At 39.3% G+C, this 24,335-nt stretch overlaps 1 protein-coding gene across 4 annotated transcripts in view; it reads right to left on the minus strand.

The window, feature by feature from the left end:
- RELN (reelin) overlaps positions 1-24,335 on the minus strand; it is a 3,085,913-nt gene that overhangs the window by 2,163,510 nt on the left and 898,068 nt on the right. For all 4 annotated transcript variants that reach the window (XM_044088524.1, XM_044088525.1, XM_044088522.1 and 1 more), the window contains exon 4: positions 17,270-17,340. In XM_044088524.1, coding sequence (XP_043944459.1) covers positions 17,270-17,340 — 71 coding nt within the window. The remainder of the gene's footprint in view (positions 1-17,269; positions 17,341-24,335) is intronic.

Below are 24,335 nucleotides of genomic sequence, written 5' to 3' on the forward strand. Positions count from 1 at the left end.
TATATTGACATCCAAGCCATTCATATGTCATCTAGTAAAAGATTTCTAAAGTAAGTTGCTGAGGTAGCAAACAATGTTATGGAATGAATTCTTGGTTTATATTGAAGGGGTCTTTGGTTGGCAGAGTAACAGTATGTTATGCAATCAGACAGCCACCTCAGTAGTGAGACTTTATTAACTTTAAGATCCAGTTTATTGGCTGCAAAGTAGACAAAAATTGGTTGTCCCTTCTTATACCCTTTGTCCGGCTTATGTAGAAATACAGCTGTCTAACAACATCTAAGCAACACAATTTGGACTTTCTTTTGTATACCAGAGAAAATGACTGGTAGTTTAATAGCTTGATTTAGGTTATTGACAGAAGCTACTTTTGGCATAAATGCTGGGATGTTCTGAGTGTGACCCTGTCCTAATAGAAAATAATGTATGGATGCAGATCAGATAAAGCATGCAACTCAGACTCTCCATTGATTGAGATGGCAGTCACAAGAAAGAAGAGTTGTGTACACTTACCATAAATGTAGATGTTCGAGTGTATTCACTGTTGCAGTCATCACATTTGGGTTTTCCCTGCCAGGGTACCCTTGGGTGGCCTGAATACCAGAGGCTTAGTATTTCTGTGTCAGTTGCTGTAGCTTGAAGACTGATGTCAGGTCGTCAGTAGTATAAAGTAAGGCAGCCAATGCCGTTAGATCAGTTTTTCTTGCCCTAACCTGTCAGGAGCCCCAAAGTAGGAGGCCAGGTTCTGGTGGAAGAAACCCCACCACTGGAACATAAATACCAAACATTCCCTTGTAAGTTAAAGAGAACAACAAGTTAGAATTGTAATAGAAGGAGAAAGAAAAGAAAGGGGGATGGAGGGAGGGAAACCAGGACTGCAACAGTGAATACACTCGAACATCTACATTTATGGTAAGTGTACACAACTGTACTATGTTCTTCGTGTTTCACTGTTGCAGTCATCATATTTGGGTTGATTCCCAAAGCTTAGGAAAAGGGTGGAGGCAGTCAATGTTACTAGGGGCTGGCTAGGATGCCCTGCAATACTGCAGAGGCAAACCCTGCCCTGGATTTGGAGAAGAGAGGCAGATGGTGATGCTTGTAAAAGTGTGAACAGATGTCCATGTGGCAGCCTCCATGATGTCCCTGGTGGGGACTCCTCTGAGTAAGGCTGCAGAGGTGGAGGCTGCTCTGGTGGAGTGTGTCTTGACCCCCTTGGGGGCAGGTTTTCTGTGCTGTTTGTAGCAGAAATGGATGCAGTGTGCTATACATTTTGAAATGGTTTGTTTGGAGATGGCTTTGCCTTCTGCCCCTGTAGCAAAGCTAACCAGCAATTGATCAGACTTTCTGAAGGATTTAGTCCTGTCAAGATTGAATCTGAGCTGTCTGTGCACATCTAAAGAGTGAAGAATCCTTCCCCCTTTGTTCTGGGTTATGGGAAAAAAAGGTGGACAAATGAATGGATTGGTTAAGAGCCACACTGAAAACCACTTTGGGCATAAAGGATGGGTTACTTCTGGGGGATACCCTGTCTGCATGTAAAATGATGAAGGGTTCCATAGCCATGAGTGCTTGCAGCTCAGAGACTCTTCTGGCTGATGTGATGGCCAGAAGAAATGCTGTTTTCCAGGAAAGAAATTTTAGCTCTGCAGAATAAGCTGGTTCGAAAGGGGATAGGGTGAGCTTTCCGAAACAAACATCCAGAACCTGTTTACTGAGGTTGGCAGATTGGTTCGGGACTAGGGAATAAGCCAAGCTACCAAAATGAGAGTCTGCAATTGGGGATGCATGAATTCCCCATCCCTTTGATTCAGGAGATTTGGAATCTGAGGAAGATGCCAGGGGGAGCGGGGAGAGGCTGCACAGCAAGGGGTACCAGTGCTGCCGGGGCCAGTCTGGAGCTATCAGAATGGTCCTTGGTTTTTCCTCCCTTATTTTGAGCAGTACTCTGTGGATGAGAGCGAGAGGAAGAAAGGCATAGACCGATAGAGTGACCCAAGGGAAGGACAGGGCATCCACTTTCCAAGCCATGCAGTGATGCTCTCTGATGCAGAAATTGCTGAGCTGATGGTTGGTGTGGGAGGCAAAGAGGTCGACCTTTGAGGTTCCCCATTTCTGAGTTATTAGGGTGAAGGTACTTCTGTTGAGTTGCCACTCATGTGGGTCCAGAAGATTTCTGCTTAATTGGTCTGCCAGAGAGTTGAGAGAGCCTGGTAGGAGTTGTGCTAACAGGTGTAGTTGCATGGCAGAGGCTGTGTGCCAAAGGGTCATGGCCAGCCTGCATAAAGGGTAGGAGTGAGTCCCTCATCACAGTGGTGTTGTCTGTTTTGATCAGGAGAGCCAGTGCAGAGAGAAGGGGCTTGAAAGCTATCAAGGGATACTGTACAGGCATCATCTCTTTTTGATTGATGTGCAGAGCAGTTTTCTGTGGGCTCCATTGGCCCTGTATGCACCTGCCATCCAGCTGGGCACTCCAAGCATAGTCTGATGCATCTGTGGTGAGGGTCTGGGTGGGGGGGGTGAGGAGAAAGGCATTCCCTTGTTGTGGGAACATGCTGCTGCCCACCAAAGAAAATCTTTTCTGTGGCAAGTAATTATAGGTAGAAGAGTTTCCATGTCCTGAGGGTGTTGGCACCAAAGGCTCTTTAGGTACCACTGAAGTTTCCTCATATGCAGTCTGGCATATGGAATGAGTAGTATGCAAGATGACATGAACCCCAGAGCTTGCAGGATCTTCCTTGCAGTTAGTTGGGGCCTGGTGGCTAGTTGGGAGAAGTAGGCTGTCAGGAAAATGTGTTTCTCTGGAGTAAGGTATGCCACCTGGGATGCTGTGTTCAGACTTGCTCGCAGGAATATTATCCTTTGTGTGGGCACCTGTTTGGATTTCTTTTCATTAATTGTGTACCCTAGGGAGGTTAGTAGGGTCTTTACAAAGGCCAGGTGCTTGAGCAACTTTTCCTGGCTGTCTGCCTGAATAAGGCAGTCATCTAAGTATGGATAAATCTGAATATTTATTTGTCTGCAAAAGGCAATGGCCAATGCCAGACATTTTGTGAAAACTCTTGGAGCAGTAGATAAGCCAAAGGGAAGCGCAGAGAACTAAAAGTGTTGAGATCCTGCCCTAAAGCGGAGATATTTCCTGCATGATTCCCTGATAGGAATGTGGAGGTAGGCCTCTTTTAGATCTAGGGTGGCTAGCTAAGTGTCCTTGGAGAGCATGTGTAGCAGCTGCTGGAGGGTGAGCATTTTGAATTTTGGGATCACCAGGAAGGTGTTTAGAATGGATAATTTGAGGATGGGGCAACAGGTTCCCTCTTTGGGGCACCAGAAACAGTCTGGAGTAGAAACCTTGGCCTATCTGTTCTGCAGGAATGTGCTCTATTGCCCTCATAGAGAGCAGGGAAAGGATTTGCTTTTGAGTCTCTGCCCACTGATTTGGAGGTAGATCTGGAATCCTTTTGGGGTTGGAAGGGTGTGGAAGGAAAATTTGTATCCCTGAGACACAGTGTTCAGAACCCAGTGGTCCTTGGTAATGGTGGTCCAGGTGTTTGAGTGAAAGGAGAGTTTTCCTCCTAGGGGTAAGTGAAGATGGGCAGAGGGAGGGGGTGGAGGTGGTGAGTCATTGTGAGTTCTTACCATAACGGGGTGGCGTAGAACTCCCTTTTTTAGAAGTGGAGGTAGTCCACTGCTTAGATCTCTGCATTCCCTGGGTCTGCTTCCATGGGACCTCGGCTGGGCCGGTTTACTGGGAGCAGGAAAGGATCAGTGCTTGGAGAGACAATGCCTGCTGAACCTAGGGGGCTGGAGTCTGGACCTGCAAGAAATCCTTAACTATTTGCATAGATTTTGCTTTTTCTTCCATCTTTTTTAAGACTTCTTCTGCCTTAGTGCCAAATAAGTTATCCTTGTGCAAGGGGGCATCCAACAATTTAGATTTGACATGGTCTGGCAGGTGCTGTTCCTTAAGCCATGCATGCCTTCTAATGACAGATCTGGTGACTGCTGCCCTGCAAGAAGCTTCTAGGGCATCAAAACCACAGTACAAGGTGTGTTTAGTTACTTGATTTCCAGAATGCGTTAAATCTTGTAGATTCTGCACAAGCAGGAATGGAAGACATTTTTTGTTTAAGGAGTTCCAAGGTATGTTGCTGAAATTTCAGCATATGGAACTGACAGTTTAGTGCCCTGAGAGAAAGAGTAGCTGAAGTGTGTACTTTTTTACCCATCTATCCAATGCTCGTAAATCCCTGTCTGAGGGGGTGGGATTATTAGCAGAGGTTGCTTTAATCCCTTTTGGCCCTAGAGAAACGACCTCAGGGTCAGCTGTAGGATTTTTAAAAAGATATTTGTGTGAGTCGGGGATTCTATAGTACCTGTCTGGTTTTCTAGGAGCATGTGGAAGGGCATGAGGAGTCAAACTGGATTTGAGGAAAACATCCTCCACAACTTCCAGGACTGGGGGGATGGCTAAGGGTCTGTGCTGTGGAAGATCTAGGAATTCCCTGAGTCTCTTTTTAGACTGAGGGTAGTCCTGACTCTCCTACTGGAAATGTTCCCTTAAGGTATGCAGGGTTTTCCCAAAGGAAAAATCCTCTGGGGGGGAGGCTGAAGGAATGGAGTCCTCTGCATCAGAATCCTCATAAATGGAGAGGGATAGCATGTCTTCATATTCAGATGCATCAGATTAATCTGACTCTTGTTCAGACAAAACTACAGGGGACAGATATCTTTTCCTTTTGGAAGGGGTAGCTGGGCCTCCCCTGATTAGCTTGATAAAGTTTTCCGCCATTTTAAGCATTTAAGACTGGGGCAAGATAGCAGGTGCCTGAGAGTGGGTCGTCGGTTTCTTGGGTGTAGTTCATACCCTGGGCCTAAGAAACTCTGTGGTTTTAGAAAGAACGGTAGTTGCGAAAGAAGATGTTGGTTTGTGTTGAGATTCGGTAGTGTGAAGGACTTCCTCGGAAGCCAGTGCCTGCTCACCAGCTCTGGACCCATCCGAGGGTGAGATGACAGCAGGATCCTTAGTCGAAGAAGAGTCTTGCGGCATACCGGACTCTGAATGGGTCTTGGTAGTGGCCTGCGAATCAACAGAAGCAGGCATCAGGGTCTGCAAAAGTGCCTCACTGAGTACCAGAGAACTGATGACTAGCTTAACAGAAGTGTCATCAGTAGGTTTGGACCTGTGCAGTCTGTCTCTGTCTTTATCTTTACATTTTTTCAGAAGATCTGCTGTTGGATGGCTTACCGAAGCCATATCTAAATTTGAGGAATGCAAGCGAAAATATCTGGCTACAATAAGGGCCCAACAACAGATAGTTCTGGCATTGAACAAAGCACAGAAGTGACAACGAGGGACGTCATGGTCTGGGCCTAAACAAGTGATGCATTAAAAGTGGAAGTCTCGGTGTGGTATTTGTTTTCCACAGGCAAGACAATTATTAACTTTTTCTGACATTGGTTAGTGCAAGAAAAAAGGATCCCCAATGGGGTACTTAGCTTTAGAAGATTTCAACTTCAATTCGGTAGACAAAACTCAGTTAGGGGCCAACCGGCACTCATGTGAACTGCTTCTGCTTCAGGCTCCATGGCAAGAAAGACTAATGTAATGGTGTCAGCTGCCTTACTATATACTACTGACAACCTGACGTCAGTCTTCAAGCGACAGCAACCAATGCAGAAATACTAAGCCTCTGGTATTCAGGCCGGCCGAGAGCTAGCCTGGCAGGAATAACCCAAATGTGATGACTGCAACAGTGAAATACGCAGAACATGCAATGTTATCAAAGAAAGGAACTTAATATTTTCTTTGGCTGTAGGTTCAGAAGGTTGAGAAATCATTTGTTCTAGAACAAAATGAAGAAGTCTGAATGAAAGCCTGATTAGTAAGGTTCCCTTCCAGAAGGCTTTGCAGACCCTATGTGAAGCTAAGCAGGAATGGTTCAAGCCTTGACAGAAGTTTGAAATTTCTGCTAGATGAATATTGGGTTCTATATTGCCAAGTCAAAAGACATGTTCGCTGAACATGCCTTAATTGACACAGTAATATCAACTTGTCTAAAACCTGAACAGCTGAGTCAGCAAATTTTTTCCACGGGGAAAAAAATCACTTGGCCATCATCGTGGATTTGCCATTTTCCCCACTGTAGTCCGATCTCGGAGTTGGTATATTTAGTTAGAGGGTGTGTGGGGGCAAAGCCCCCCATGTTGTAGGGTTTGAAAGTGTGTTTTTTTCTGTATGGCCGAGTGATTTTTTTTCCCCCTAGGAAAAAAATTAGCTGACTCAGCCATTCAGGTTTTAGACAAATCAATATTGCTGTGTCGATTAAGACATGTTCAGCAAACATGTCTTTTGACATGGTAATTTAGACCCGAATCTTGATTGTTGAAAAACTACTTCCCTTGTAAAAGATGTCAGCAAAAAAAATGAAAAACTGCAGGAATAATTGTTGAAAAGGGATCTAATCCCTAATCCTTGCAGTGTGTCTCAAATAGAGAATCTCTGCAATTTGATTTTGCATAACTGTCTAGTGGAAAATGACTGTGATATGGTTAGCATCTGGACCAACCCAGGGGGATATGTTGAGTTACTGCCCATAAGTGGAAATGGAGAAACCATGCAGTTAGTTTTAAGGACTGCAGGTCCAAGTGAGATTTCTCAGATGGGGTACCAGAAAAAGGGTATCCTTATTAGATATTGCCATAAAATAAAGGCCCAGCTCTGTCAGGGCCATAGATGGGCTATGAGAATGACTTTGGCTCTGAACACTTTGCCTTTCTGTATGAATGCCATCATGAGTGGTGACAGCAGGGGAAAGGCATAAAGAAGGCCTGGAGACCAATGCTGGACTACAACATTCCTGGGTGCCTGCCCCTAATGAGGAATTAGGGAGAAGAACCTGCTGCATTTGGTGTTGGTTGGTGGAGGAAAACAGATCACAGCAAGTTTTCCTCCAGTGATGGGAAAGTTTTCTTGCTGTAGACATGTGAGGGTCTGCTCATGGAGCAACAGCAGACATCTGCTGAGCTTGTCCTCTAAATTGCTAGCTTGACCAAGGATAAATAATGCTATGAGAAAGTGAGTTGTGTGAGGTGAATGCCCACTCCCATAATTTCATTGCTTCCTGAATGAAAAAAAAATGTGACTTGGTTCTGCCTTGTTTACTGATGTACCACACCACCACCTTTTTCTCAGCGTGGATATCAATGGTACCCAGCGAGAGAAGAGGTCCTGCAACACAATGAAGATCACTGTCATCTTTAGGAAATGTGTGCACAATCTGGCCTCTGTCTTACCCCAACAATATCTCCCTCCTCCAGATGAGCCTGTGATGACTGTGACTGACGGAAGAGGTGGTGTGAAGGAACATCCTTTGGCTAGATATGTTTGGTATAACCACAACTGTTGATGTTCATGACTTGTCTTGGATATACAAATCAGCTTAATCATTGGCTCATGAATTCAAGACTAGTGTATTCTTAGAATCTATTGTAGTGCCCTCATATGATATTGTGCTGGGAAGGACCATAGATAAGCTGTTCCCATTAAACCCAGAGCCTTTAGTACTGCTAAAGATAGCGGGTTCTGCTGTTGTAACAATTGTTTCAAAGAAGCTTGTTCATGGAGAATTGAGTTGGGAGGAAGGCTTGCTCATGAGTGTATGGTATCCAGCTGGCAGATATAAACAATGATGTCTATGAGGGTTCCAGCTGTGATCTTGCTTTGTTTAGTGTAAGGCACAGGGAGAAGCATAGTTGCAGAAAATAGTCTTTTACTCACAGTAAGCCCTCCCCCTGAAGTGGCATCTATGAGCCAATTGTCTATGAAAGGGAAAACTTGGATGTCCAGCAAATGAAGATAAGTTGCTATCACTTCCGTGCATTTGCTAAACTCTAGGGGGGCTGTGGTGAGACCAAAGAGCAGGGCCTCAAAATTTCAGACTGCCTTTCTCTCAGAAGTAAAATAATCTTCTTAATGCCTTTGCTTTCTTTATGTGTAGGTGGGTATCCTGAAGATCCAAATCTCTTTGTTACAGAGAAGGGTGGAGGTCTTAAACCCAGTGCTATTAGCAGAACAGATATATAGAAGGAGACTTACAATTATGTATAACTGACTCATTTGGCCAAAAGTTGACAGGGGTATGCAAACTAAACAGAGTGTTGGGTTGCAGTTCTTGTGACACTGACTTCATAGTTTCAGGTAAACTGTGTTTAGGCTAGAAGGCCAAATTGCACCATAGACATATCATGCGTGTTGCAGAAACCTCAAAACCAATCCATATATCTATCCTGTTTTTAAATATATTTAGGGATTTAAACCCCTAATAGATAACTGCAGCTTATTCCAACAGCTGGCAATAGAGATGGTAGCTTGAGGAATACTGTTGTGATTTTAATACAAGGCAAGGCTCTAGTGAGACTGTACATGTTTTGCAAGTTGTTTCTTATGAAGGATTTAAGGCTAATGGCTTACAAGGGTGTCAAGAAGAATTATCTGAAGCAAATTTCTTTAGGCCACAATTTAATCAAATTATCACAAATACAGCTTGTTTGAAAGAAAATTACTTGCAGGAAATAGCAGTCAAAACCCACCCTTCTGGGAAGTTCTGCTCTCTCCATAAACACTATTGTATGGAATCCACTTTGCGACTGCCACATCTCAGAAAAAGTTAATATTTGGAGTCAGCAGTGGTCTTACTGCGAAAAGCAGCTTTACCAAAACATAAACAATTTCAGCCAATTTATCTTTATACAACTGTGTTATGAAACCTTGATTCTGAACTGCTTACAATGTCCCTCATCAGTATATAAGTTGTTTGAATAGTGATGAGAGACTAGAATTCCTAGCTTTAGAGAGGATATAGAAGGATGTGGTGGTGGTTATGATTAGAAGCAAAGGGTAATTATTTGGGGCATTTATATTAGGTCACATTAAGGGTAAATCGGTGAAGAAGAACAAAAATGTCTAAGTGAATATAAGTTTTTAAAGGGAGCATGTTTACGACAACAGAAATAAGATTTATTCAGAGCTTCACCAACACAATCAAGGTGGCCCCAGAATGCAACAAATAAGCTAGCCAGCTCTGATTCTGAGAACAGGTTCAGGAGAAGTAAGGAATGATGGTGGAGTCCTTCAGGAGAGCAGACAGAAGGAAGCATGCATCTACAAAGGAGTTAGATTTATGTACCTGGTGAGTTCAGTGGGCTTAGTTTTCTACCATTCTTACACATGCATTATACAGATTACATAGATTGTTTAAAGCCCATGAATAGACAGTGCAACAATGGACTGACTTTTCTTTCTTTTATAACAAAATAATATAAGTGAATCATTATAGTCTTGTACTCTCATGAGCTAAGCCTAAGAGTCAGTCTCTTATTATATCTTTCAGAATTTCTAAATATCTCTAAATGACTGGATGCAAGTGACAGTTTATTAATCTTGCAGAACTATTTGTTACATATCAAAATGTCACTCTCAGATATACACTTTGTTTAATATAACTACTCCACTGTACTAGTATGACACACATTATATGTAACAGCATATTAAAAAAACACAATATTCTTGAAAAACTCAGCTTGTTGCAGAACAGTCATTGTTAAATCTGAGGGAGAATTAATTAAATAAGAAATATTAAATATGGAAACAGTGAAACTTACTAACATACGCAAAACTAATATATATATATATATATATATATATATATATATATATATATACACATACACACACACACACACACACACACACACACACACACACACACACACACACAAACACACACACACACACACATATATATTATTCAGAAAATGCTCATCAGGAAATGCACACGGAATCATCTAGCTTGCCCATATGACCTGACTATAAAGTATTGTACTAAAGCACAAACAATACATAAGTGATCATAGTCCTCAGGGACAGAAGGGGACTGAGACAAGTACAAGTAACAGTTAAGGAAGATAAAACTTGTTAATAATCTGGTGTGTGTTAATGCAGCACAGCACTGCTAGTTAAACTATAAAGGAAATCAGTATACAATTACTGAACCCATGAGCACTATATCTTTTCACCCATGCTTAAGATGTGGGAAGGGGATAGTCGGAAACTAAAGGAGGTACAGATTGTTGTACTTACCATCCTGGGATAAATCACCAAATGAAATCTCTGGTACACTACAAGCACTGGAGTCACAAGGGATGGAAACCCACTGTCTCGAGCATCTTGTAGCTCACGTATGTTGCTGCTCTCATTCAGACATTAATATGAGTTCTGGCAAACAACCACGGGGAGGGAGCTCTGGCCACACTAGAATTTGAATATGTGTTCAGTCAAGCAGCTGTGAGAAGGGAGGATGGTTTAGGATTAGGTACCAGGAAGGGAGCTTTAGGGTAAGAGAGTAACCAGGGGATTAAAGTTTAGGAATGGGGTTGGACTGTTATGATTAAGCAGCAGTAAGGGAGTTTTAGGGTAAGTGAGGGATAAGGAAATTTAGGCTTGGAAGGGAGGGAGGGTTGTAGTTTTAGGTTAAGGTAAAGATTGGGGACTTTAGGGTTAGACAGAGGGAGTAGAGGCTTAGGGTTAGGGACAGAAGAGTCAGTTTGGGAGTTTTAGGTAGTTTAGATTTTGATAGGACTATGTAGTACTTAGGACTTGATGTTGGGAGGGCTATGTGGAAATGGGATATCAGACTTGTAGGAGTTCAAGTACTTGCTTTTTTAAGAAGGTGGCAGCCTGCAGGTATGTCGTGAGCAGCTAGCTTGTGAGTACCTGTAGTATTACCCATAATCACTTTAATGCAGGAAAAAATTAAGTGTTTTAAGTTTCCTTGGTCTTAAGACTCAGAAACAGTATATGTAACAATGTGAGGTATTACCAGTTGTGCCAAGAGAAGTAGGGCAGTGGATATATAACATATATCAGCACAGCTCGCTGGAATTTTGTAAAGAATTATATGTCATTTGTATATAAAACTGATTTGTACAGATGCTTGTGTTAAAAATGTATTAACAGTGGGTCCTGACCGTAGTGTAACTGAATAAATGTATACGTTTTAACAGAGGATGCTGAAAGAGAAGAGGTTAATCTCAGTCCAACTAATTTTGAAAAATAGTAAGAAATGAAATTACTTAATTTAGGCCATAAAGATTGTGTGTTACAGTTCTGATTGTAGCCACAGACAAAATGTCTGGGAAAACAAGTACTAGGAAGCCTTCTGTATTGTCTCTAGCAGGGAACTAATTGCTACTCTGGAAGAGTGAAAGTGTCTTATGGTTTTATGTCTCCTAGAGGCTGCAACAGATCTTAGCAAGCTCTATGGAGTATATTACTGACACATACATGCTAAATATTGGCAGCTTCTAGCCAAGGGGGTAGCATGGGAACCAGACGTCAGATGACCAGATGTATGTGATGTCATTCTGGAATCCATCATTAAAATGATGTTTAATACTAGTTGAGACTGAAATCTCAGATCAGTCTGTTTTTTTTTTTTTTTGTAACCTGACAAAGAAGCATCTCTTACACACTTCATCTTGCCTTGGTCTAGTAAGTGAGCCTGGGAATAGTAATTCTTTAGATCAGTCAGGAAAATATAGTGAGATTTAGTTAAGTACTGTTTTTCTGTATCTGTATGAATCTATTTATCTATGTTATTTTAATATTTCCTGTGACTGAAACTCTGGTGTTTATTGTAAATAGATATTCCATATGTTCATGTTCTTTTATTATTTATTATATATATTTAAACCTTTCATTGCAGCTGGTCCTTTAGAGAATATTTTAACCTTTGAGAGTACTTGTATCAATTTGGCGATTCTGTGGTCACTCCTGAAAGCCTTACTGTATTAATCAAAACACTACCATTTGTACTAATATTCATTTCACTCAATATAATTTGGTACCCTTGTAAGAGTCTCAGAATAGCTGACTTTGGAGTGTCTGGTGGCAGTAACTACATTATAGTGTGAGAAGAAGGGGGCATAGCTGGTAAATCTGTGCTAGCCTATCCCAGGTGTGTGTGTGTGTGTGTGTGTGTGTGTGTGTGTGTGTGTGTGTGTGTGTGTGTGTGTGTGTGTGTGTGTGTGTGTGTCTGTGTGTGGAAATCAAATCTGAAGGAGTGTGTGTGCCAGCTGATTGGAGCAGGGACACAAAGCACTGGTTTCACAGAGATGATGCTGGAATACTTGGTTTGGACACTCAGCTGAGGACTCAACTCTATAGCTGTGCCAGTGGAGAGTCTTATCGGGGACCTGGAGGAAGACAGAGAGAGAGAGAGAGAGACCGAGATCCAGACCCTGTACTGAGTGTGTTCCCTGTGTGCTCTTAAGGGAAATCATGCTTGATGCAGAGAGCTACATCTTGAAATACTGTATGTATCTATTTTTGTTCCAAGTGAACATGTCTCTCTAGTATTAGTGGTGAGGATTCAGATTCTTTGATTACTAGCCCAGAGAGGGGATATTGTAATATAATTAATTATACGTATTCCTACCCTCTGAATTTAAAATGCATACTGACTTATATAATATTTGTGGAACAAACAGACTTTTAGTGCTCATTTTAAGAGGAAATGTTAACATAGTAAAAGTTCCAAATAGTTATAACAAACAGAATTTTCGAAGGCTGCTGTTAATTGCTGTGCTTCTTCAACCAGATAGTTTAAAACTACATCAGAATTATTCTTTAGGTAATAGCTATTCAAAGATATATTATTGTGACAGTAAATACATAGATTCATAGATAAGTACTAGACTAGCTGACCTTGAGGGCCATTTTAAGCCTACCCACTTTTCCTTTTTGTGCCCAAAATCATCTATTCCATTTTGTTATAGATTAGCCCTACCCAGCCCATGGTTGATAATTATATATACCCCTAAAGATAATAACGGAGATCATACCATATATAATTTGAGGGGACCAATGCATGTGATAAATCATTTAGGAGCTGAATCTGTCCATTAATAGTGCAGGGGGCAGTCTGGGAGTAAATTTTCTGTTTCCCATCCATAAATCTAAGTTGTATTTGAAAATGGATGGACTGAACTTTGTTTTATCTGGATGGGGAGTCTGTTCCATGGCAGCAGTATCCTCTGTGAATTATATCTGTCCCTCCAAACCATTCTGTTGATGTTGCAGAAGAGGTTTAGATCCCTAGGCCAAGTATCACTGACACCATTTGACTTTCTGATGTACAGTAAATCCATCAGTAGTGGGTCAGAGGATGTCCTGTATGCCAGACACAGATCACCCCTTAGCAGTGTATAGGATACCTAGTATAGTGACAGGGCTTTGAGTCAATCCATGTAGGACATGTTGTTTAGGTCTTCTATCCTTTTAGTAAGGTATCTCTGTGGGCTATGCAATTCTTGCATGTGTCTGGACAGATACATGCCAAATGGGACATTATATTCATTGACTGATCTAATGAGGGCTGAGTAAAGGGAGACAATCCCATCCCTAGATCTGGACACAGTCCTTTTGCTTATAAGCTGTGCAATATAGAAAGACTTTCTTACAACAATAGACACGTTAGTCAAACGTTAGGTCACTGTCTATATAAGTTCTCAAATTTCAAACAGCTGGGTCAACTCTTAGGGGTGTATCATAAATGTGTTAGCTCCTTGGGGTAGATGACTTCCCAAATGACATAACAATGTGTGTTTTGGCATTTAGTTTCAGACCATGATTTTGACACCGCTTACTTATTTGAGGCAAACCTTACTGCAGGATGGCTGAGTCATTTGGGGATTCAATGACTGCTCCTAGCTTGCAGTCATCTGCAAACTTAGTAAGCCAGAGCCCTTTAGTATTAGCTTTTACTTCAAAAAAGTTGATTGCAAATAGGAGAGGTCCCAGCACAGAACCGTGGGGGACTCCTCTGGTGACTGGTCTCATTGTGGAGGTACCTTCCTCTATTTTGATTATCAGTGTCCTATCTGTGAGGTAGCTGGTAATCCAATGGGTGACATACAGGTTATTCCTAGTTTATTTAGCTTTTCTGCTATGTAGTACTTAAGATCAGATGTTGAGAGTCTACTAGGAAATCTTTCACTGTTTAAACCTTCTTTTGTGAACAGCATTTAATCTTGTCTGAGGGAAGTATTTGTGTCTTATAATACAGAATGACACAGGAAATTTGTTTTGCAAAAATGTGGTAAGTATATTCATTGGCAAGTTATTATGAATGCATGTAATTATTTTACAGTGTAGTGTTTTCACACTTGCTTTAGGAAACAGAAGTGTTTATATCAGACCCAGTGCCTGTTTAAAATAAGTTTAATTTCTCATGCATCTGTAACTTATTGAAACTTACTGATAACAGTACTTAAAGAAAGCTATATTTTCATTCTCAGCAAATATATGGCAGGTATTCTGCTGCAAATTATTTACAGAATGCTGTAACTGTCAAAACAACATTAAGAAATAAGTTTTAATCTGAAACATTACCTCTGTATGAACACTTCTAAGGTGCCTGATCAATGCTTCCAGTGTCACTTTATTCAAATATTGTCAAATCAATGGAGATAACAATAAAACCAGAACAGTATTTTTCTATCAAATATAGCTGGAATGTATTAATAAATCCAGATTAATGCTGACTTCTGAACAGGAGAGACACAGGCTTTCCGCTCATGGCTTCTTTCTTATCTGACCTTTATGTAAAAACTCTGTACCCATGAACTACCACATAGGCAGCAATTTACTTAACACCGAATGCGTGATAAGAGACCTTGGGACCCAGGTGGACAGTAGTCTCTCCTTTGATAGTCACATCGCCACAGTAGTCAGGAAGTCCTTCTACGTGGCACACCTCATCATAAAAGGGTTCTCATCCAGGAAAAAAGAGGTCATTGTTCCCCTCTACTTGTCACTCATTAGACCCATTATAGAGTACAATGCCCCTTTTGGAATGTACCTCACAAGACATCTGCAGCAGCTGGAAAGGCCACAGAAGTACCTCACAAACAGAATTACTGGCCTCAAACAAATGCCCTACACTGACCGCCTCAAAAAACTCCAGCTTTACTCCATAGCATATCGCCTACTCCGAGGTGATCTCTGCCTAACATATAAAGCTATGTCAAACCCAGAGCTGTTGGACATGCTACACTTAATGAAATCCCAATCCCTCTGAGCTACACACTCTAGGGACCTAAACCTTGTCACCACAATAAACAGGACACACTGGAGGGATAGATTCCTGTCCCAGAGACTTCCTATACTTTGGAACAAGCTACCCATCTATATCAAGCAAAGTTCTTCATTAGCACTCTTCAAGAAAAATCTTGATGAGTGGATGGGAAATAGGAAATACACCTCGGGGATCACTTCTGTGCCACTGCTCGACAGTGGCACAGGTAAATAACTTTCTTGGGTGGCGTAAGCCATGGAACCTTGCTGGCTAGACTTATGTAGGCCCTTGGGCCGATAGCCTAGTACCTACCTATGAACCTATGAAGATATTAAGACCACAAGTGCCTAAATAGCATGATAAGCACTGCTGAAGATAGTACAATTTTTATTTTTTATAATATTTGACTGATGATTTTAGAAATGTTTCAGAAAAATTACTTATTCTGTTTTTTTCTCTCTCTAAGGAAACAAAAGAATCAAGTTGTATTATTCGCCAAAAGCAGGTTATAACAAACTATTTAACGAGCTTCATTGAATCAAACACATAGATCCTTTAAGACTAAGATGGCGATTGCAAATTGCTTCATATGAAATAAAAATTGAAGAAACATCAATTAGATCTTCTTTATCAAAAGGCAGCAATACAAGCAATGAATGTAGATTTTAAAAAACAACAAAAACAATTATATAAATGAATGTGGTTATATTAAAAAAACTAAATAATTTATAATACTAAAAATTAAAATATGGTTTATTCAACTGCAGGACAGAAAAAAAAATCATAGTCTACTATTTAAAAATTTAATGGGGGTGGGCACATTTCCTAAATTCCCATGGCACTCTGAAGAGCAAGGATGTTTTGCCTTAGGTATCTTTTTCTCTAATTTGTGATTCAAATTTATTAAACTGCTCTAACTTAATATGACAAATTATACAAGGGCTATGAAGTTAGCTTTTAATGAGCTTTGAACTTAGACTTTCATCTCCTCAGGAATACTTTCTTTATTACACTTTATATTCCATTGCAATACATCAGAGTTGTGACCTTCAACTATTATAATTAAGGTCCCAAAATGTTATTAGGGAGGTTCTCAGGATAAACTGATTGCAGCGATATGTTAGCATATTTATTGCCACATGCCCAGTGATTTACTGTTCGAAATTATATTTCTGACAGAATTGACTAAATGACACACAATTTCAATAGCTGAAAATATATAAAAGATTACTATGCAGAAAGCATACACCTTAATACAAATTTAACATTAGTATCCACATATCTAAATGTAAGAATTATAAGCGTCTTAAGCAAATATATGAATTATAACAGAAAGGCAGGTTTTAGAAAAAAATATTTTATCCTGTAATACAAGTCAGTAACATAAATTAAACAAATTGAACATGCTAGCATTTTCATCTTGCTAAGCACAAAAGAAAAACTAAACCACTTCCTTACAGCTAAAGGTCATAGATACAAAACTGAAGACACTTTCTAAGATCTGTTGTCAGAAAGAAAATGTTATAATGTTAAAAACATTAATGTCAGGGGAATATGTCTGTTTGAATAATGTTACACAAAGAAGAAAAAATGTATCAGCAGGTAAAACATTTCCGAACAAGATTTAAAGGCTGAAGAATCGAAATGAGGTTTTATAGTGTAAAAGGCATCAGTAATTGTTTACTGGGACAGATGCCACTGATTTCTCAAACAACAAAAGATGGCACTTGTTGAAAAATGACATTTGTGTGTGATTTTCTTCCAAAAGGAAGCTATTAATTCTACTGCAAAACTATTTCACTAGCCCACATGCATGAATCTTACCACATTTATGCACTGAAATATAGTCTTACGTGTTAAGGCAGTTTATTGCCTATGCTTTTGTTACTTCTGGAAAGTTTGTAAATGTGTTCGTCTTAATCTTTTGGTGATCCTCCACCCACCAAAAAAATAGGGTGTTTCCCCTTTCCATGGTTCAGTCCCTCCCTTCATCCTTTACTACCCTGCTTTCTTTTCCTCATATTTTCTTCATGACACACAAAACACAGATAATGCTTTATATTTTTGTTACTACATAATGTTACCAGGACAGAGTATTATGTAAAATATGAAAAGGACTCAAATGTAAATCTTACCTCCCTGTTCACATAACTGCTGGGCTAATGCATCCTTGAAAATGATCTGGCCTCTCTGTGTTGCTGTGGCCCTGAGAAAATTAAAATGAATATGTAAATTAAAATAAACAGTATTGTATAAACAAATGTTTCATTACGAACTATCAGTGGCAGGAATAAGTTAACAATGGCTGTAGATGGAGAATGAAGGAATTACAGCCCAACACACGCAGTCTGGAATTTTGCACATTCACTTATTACCACAGATGGCAGAATGCTACCACAATACACTTGTAGACAACATCCTGTGTACAAATTAAACTCTGGGTAATTAAACATCTGTTTCCAAAAAAATGGATTTTGCTACCATATTGCCTGTTGTGCAAAAAAAAAAAAAAAAAAAAATATATATATATATATATATATATATATATTTTTTTTTTTTTTTTTTAAAGCCAAATCAAATTCTACAGAAATTCTACAGACTTTTGACATTTCTGATACCTACACTATCAAAATATAGGATCTGGAATAAAGGAACAATAATGCAGTATTTATTCCACAACTATAACATCACTGCCTTTAAAGCAAGTCACCTAAGGTTCAAGAACACGTATCTCAACAACCTTAAGATTAAATAGAGCTAACATGAAAAAGACTATGAGAATTTTATAAGGCAGTAATTGCAAACATGCAAATGAAAAGTAATGACCAGAAATAGTATACAATCAAATTGTTGAAAGTCAGTTACACGACAGGCACCTCCTCGAAGATGGTAGGAGCGACTGTCAACATGTCAACGTTCAAGTGTCCATCAGTTAATACGGATGTACACAAGGCAGGGACATGAAGCATGGTTGGCAACAGCAGCTGCCAACATTAATATCAACAGAACATTGTCGATGTTGCTGTGTCAACCTGTGGACCTACTTAATATTTTTGAGTCGAGCATATGCATCAGGTAAACCAACGTTCGCGGTTGTGAGTTTCAAGTTTTTGATAGTAATCCACCAGAAACTCTCTACTCCTCAATCACTTGGCTAAGATAAGAAACAGTGGATATCAATAGATGTAATCAGATATATAAAATGGTGGAAAATGAAGGCAAGCTGGCAACTATGTACTTAGCTTTGTTTTTTGGTAAACATGAAGCCTTCAATATTTTTCCTATATATAGCCATCTAAATTTCAGTGGCATTTTTGATTAACATGTCATACACTGTGGGTCCATAATAGCAGTAAAATGGGGTCTAATACAAGTGCTTGTGTGCTATTAGTTTGTCCAAAAAGACTAGGGATCTGACTCCCACTAGTTCTATCTTACTTAACTATTTAGCCCTTCCAACACCCAATCCTAATAAACAGCATTGTGTTACCAGAGCCTTAACTTTAATGCTAAAACTCCCACTGAGTTCCTAACCTAATTTATCCTTCCCAAACCCTAAAACACCACCCCCTCCCTAAACCTAAAATGCAGATCACTGCCTAAACCTAAAACTCCAACCCACTCACTAAACCTAAATTCCCTGTTCACTCCCTAACCCTAAACTCCTTTCTCACTCCCTAAACCTGAAATTCCCCTACAGCTTCCCAGCCTTAAAACACCCTTCCCACTCCCTAAATCTGAAATTCCCCTCCAGCTCCCCAACCTTAAAACACCCTTCCCACTCCCTAAATCTGAAATTTCCCCTCCAGCTCCCTCAACTTAAACTCCCTATGCACTCATGAACCTTAAAACTCCCTTCCCACTCCCTAACCATAAAACTCCCCTCCCACTCCCTAACCATAAAACTCCATTCCCACTCCCTAACCTTAAAACTCCCTTCCTACTCCCTAACCTTAAAACTCCCTTCCTTCTCCCTAACTTTAAACCTCCCCTCCCACTCCCTAACCATAAAACTCACTTCCCACTCCCTAATCTTAAAACTCCCCTCCCACTGCCTCCCTAAGGCTGCCACACTTCTTTGGATTTTACGTGACTGGAGTGCTGGGTACGGTGCAGCAGCTGTTTTCTTGGACTCGTATTCAAGCCCATGAGCAGGCAGCAGCCTGTAAGAACTACAAATGCTCAAGTCCCTGGCTTCAAGACAGTAGTGTTTGAGTGCCTGGGACTCGAATATTTGTAGAAGAACCCAATAAAATGATACAGTACTCTAAAATCTATGGAAATACTATGTTATTAATCTTTTCTGTGAGGTTTTGGTCAGCATACTGATTTGCTTGTTATATCTTAATAAGCTTACTTCTAAAAACAAGCTCTTGGTACAATATGTTTTAATTAATAAATGTTTTAGTTTACTTCTATAAAGGATAACTGTGATGGTGTAACAGTCTTCAGATATCTTGCCCTTCTGATTACTCCATCTGTTTACATTTTTTATAATATTGATATGATACTGAAAAGCACTACTTAGAGAACAATGTTTGCTCTGAGTGTGGGATTACCTGCTTAAAATTATGTACTTATGAGTGAATCCAAGGACCTATCCAATGATGCTCATATTGGTTGTACTTGTCTTACTCCACTTATGATTCTAAGTATCGCATGCTTAAGAATGAGCATCTTTCCCTCGCCTTTCCTAGTTGCAGACACTGTCATACAGCATGAAGTAATAAGCCTTCATGTCCCTGGCCCTGTTATCTTTCAGCAGGCAAGTATTGTCCCCACTACTACCTTGACCTGCTTCCATTGGCTACCTCTCCTGATGCTGACATCTCCATTTCTGTGAAATTAAAAATGTTTTACCTTTCAGTGCAGCCTACATACTAATCTTCCTTTTTGCCTTGCTTTCCTTATAATGCGAAGCTTATAAACTAGAATGCCAACAGTATTAAACCAGTAAAAAGTAATCCCTTCATATACTCTCAAAAACGTTTCCTCCAACATGTAAGGCTCATTACAGCGCACATATATTAATATCACATCCTATTAATTATAGTTGTGCATTTGACAAACTTATTTATGTGTGTTACATTAAACAGGATATACTGTCTCCTTACCCATCATACTAGTCTTAAATTGTATTATATGAAAATAACTTTAATACAGGCAGATTAAACAGTTGAATTCCACAAGACATTTGGAGCTAACAATGGAGACAAATCATCAAATCAAGCTTTGCTGTGTGTGTAATGACAAAAATAATTTACAAAATATATGTTCATTTTAAATAAACTATATGAAAATTATTCATAATTAAATGCTTTTTTTTCTTCAGTGAATAATTGTAAAAAAACATGTAATTACTGAAACAGAGTTGCAACTGTTTCACTTGTGATAAATATTATCTATCTGCATTACTATTTAGAGATTTAGAGGAATTTTCCTTTGTGGGTCCTTCTATAAATAGACTCTGCCTAGCTAAGTAATCCAGTCAGCAGAGTGGATACATAGTTTTATTTTAGTGAAACGTGTTGTCTTTGAAATGTGGTATTTTCTACCACATTATTAGTTTCTCAAGTTCCCAAATTTTCTGGCCCATTTGTGAACATTCAACTTCAGATTGCAGCAGACTTGCCAGGCACTTGGTTTATGAGAAGACACTGAGTTGACAGACAGAAGATTTATTGATCTGTAGCCAATAGGTTTGGCTGCCACAGCAAGACCATTACCCTTCCTTTGCTCATAAGTGTATGCATAGCAGTATCCATTACAGCCTGCAATGACATACTGATGGTTCCATACTCTTACTTAGGCCTCAAAAAATAAATGAAAACATGTCAGTCATGCCTTTTCAGCACCTGGTCTGAAAACCTGAAACGTCCTCTCTTTTACAAGTACGTAGGCAATAGATTCTAAAAGCCTTGTCTCAATTATTTATGTTTCTTAAGGGCACAGCATAATGTGGTTTCTTCCCTTTTCCACCTATTATATGATATCTACATTGTGCACTGATATGTTACTTTTCTGCTCCTGGATCTTCCTTCCTTTTGCCCATTAGTATATTAACATAACTTGTACTTACTAACAACACAGTGACAGCTTCATATTGTTGCTACTCTGACTAGGCACATATTCTATAGCATGGCCTTAACTCTTTTTTTATCTAATCCTTATTGTCCAAACTCCATATCAGCAGATAATACACCCAGCTTTTTCTCCAAGATATGACAGTGTAATGTGTTGCTTAATGTATGTCACTGCATAATTTAATAAGGTAACATAACTGAAATAAAAAATAGAGTCTTGCAATAAATTACACTTAAACAAACACTATTTATGTTCACTACTGTAAAACCCACATCAGCATGGTACATTGCTTTGGCCAAATCAAGCAGTACAACAGACTGTATCTAATTTAATGAATTCTCATAGTACAAAATGAAATTTGGACTGTGTCTATAACATATAGCATATATCATGGGTCTATATCACAATGTCAGAGAAGTATTACTTCGAATGCGTCTTCGTCAAACCCATAAAAATGAAAATTGAAAACAGCGAAACTACATATGAGTGATTTCTTTCCCTAGGAAAGAAATTGCTTGTCCAAAAAAAAAAAAAAATCACCACACACAAAAAAAAGTGTGGGGGGGGGGGCTTTACCCCCCACACCCCCCCCCCAACTAAATATACCAACTCCGAGATGGCACTACATTTTACAAAACAGCAAACTACCGGAGGCAGGCAAACAATTTCTTTCCCAGAAAAATAAATCTCTCATATGCCCCTTCGCTGTTTTCAGTTTTTGTTATTTTAAGCTTGGCAAAGACGCATTTGAAATTATGCGCCTTGGATGATCTAATAGGAACCCTATATGACTACATACTGTCTCTGCAGCTGTCCTGACTCCACTATACAGAATGTACATCATACAATTTAATTTACAGTACTATGTAATTTACAACTTGTCAGCCTTATTAATTTGACAGACTTTTGGTCTATCACACCACAAATAATTTGTTACAGCCAAATGTGCTTGCACAGGCCATCCTTGTGTACACATTATATGTATGTTAGAAACTGACTTTCTATAAGCCAATCAATGTCCTTATCAACCACTACATTATCCCCATTAATAAAGTGAAAATAAATACCTGCTCACTCCTGCGTATTTATACTTAGCAGCCGCGGTAGTACAGCGGTAGCATTGTTGCCTCACAGCAAGAGGTTCTCCTGTTTGATTCACAGCTGGAGTGCCTTCTGTGTGGAATCTGCATGTCCTCCCCACAGTCGAGTGGCCTCCGAAAGACATGCATGAATGGGCGTGCCTTCACTGAAGGTTGGGTATCGGCTGGCAACTCGGCACCATAAAAAAATCTACTGCCGATCCTTAGCGGACCGGAGTTCCGCTGTGGCGACCCCTAAATGGGAAAAGCCAAAAAGACAAACAAACACTGTATTTTAACTTTCAGTGTGCTACTTCCCTTGTACCTCAGTGATAATTGCCCTCTAAACTCTTTTATCTGCTCTCAACCATTCTGACATTTTCTTTCTCTGTGTGAGAAGTCAGTATTGTCTATAACTCTGTGAATCACACTGTGATACCTTCTGCTTGGAACCAGCATATTATCTCTGAGTTTACAGTACATTTTAGTTAAGTGCCCTGTTTTTTTTTCTCCTATCCCACAGACGTGTCATTAGGCAAACTGGCAATCCTTTAAATCATTTGCAAGTGTGCATGTCATGTATTGTGTGAATGAACATGTGCTCATATCCAATGGTGTCCTTTTCAGGAATGTCTCTCTGCCTTACACCAGTCACAGGGTGTGATAGGCTGTGTCTGTCTTGCATCACTAAATAGGCTAAAGCAGGTATTAGACAATGAAAATATGAACTTCAGTAGGTAATTCCCCTCTTTTATTATTGCTTAGTTAAGATTAAAATGTATTAATATTATGCATTGCATCCCCTGTACTGACAATTTCTTTTATTTGTGTCTCTTCCATGTACAAGTGGCTTAAATGATTGTGTTATTTTTTTATAATTATATATGCAGTTCAGTGATACTTCTTGAAAATATTTTACCTTTGAACTACTTACTGTATTAGTTTGTATGAATATACATTGTAGTAACTGTCATGTGTGACAATATATGATGTCTGTTATAATAACTGACATATGTGGTAATGTTTGATGTGTTTTGTAAGTGTTGCCTTGTTTATACATGGACTGCATAGTCCACATGCTAAGGATTACCTGTGGTTGATATGTGCTTACATGGATCAATCCACTAACCTGATTTATAAACATAATAAAAAATAAATGTTACACAGTGATTACTTGCCTTTAATAGAAATCTACTTCTAAAATTACATACTTAGACTGACAACAAAGAAATGCTTACATTAAATCAGGAAAAGAGTGACATGTTTCTCACTGTAGATCCAAGAAAGAATCTACCAAAGTGACAACTGATTGATGAAAAGTTTGCATGCCTTTGTGTAAGAGGTTCTGTTTAGAAGCAGCAGGAAGACATGAGGATGAGTGGGTGTGATTAGCCCACACCTATATATTGTTAACTTAAAGGAAAGTCCGCTAACAGTGGAAAATGGCATTCTGTTAATATTTCTAGTTGCAAAAGTTTCTCTGTGCCTTGTAACTTATTGGCTGAAATTGTCTTATGAGACCCATCTATAAGAGGTTTTCCAGGCAAAACTCCTAATAATAAATCAGGCTTTTAAATCTATGATTGCAGTTATATGGCAGAAACACAGACTAGACAAAGTAAAATAAAGCCATTAAAATGTTTTATTAACGGATTATTTTACTAGTTTTAATTATACAGATACATTAGTATAAAAAATAGTACAGTGTCAGACACATTAATCAAGTAAACTGCACAAAATCTTATAATTAACACCATATAATGAAGACCCAACTGTTTTATTATATCAATGAACATAATAAATTGCACTTTTCTAATGGTAATTTTCTGCTAAATATTGCAAGTCAGTATTCATAAATAGTTTTAATTATCTTTGAACTAATTTTGTGATGAATGGTATTGACAGGTTAAAGTAACACTGTGCAAGTAATATTGTTCGATTCTTTTTTGTGAATTTTGAATGTATTCATGTTTAAAGATTTTGAAAGATTCTCTCCATCAGAATTCAATATATCACACACTGCTTTTTTAAGACCTTT

Source organism: Protopterus annectens, chromosome 11.part0 (genome assembly GCF_019279795.1).
Source record: "Protopterus annectens isolate FY-2018-M chromosome 11.part0, PAN1.0, whole genome shotgun sequence".
Classification (NCBI taxonomy): Eukaryota; Metazoa; Chordata; order Ceratodontiformes; family Protopteridae; genus Protopterus; species Protopterus annectens.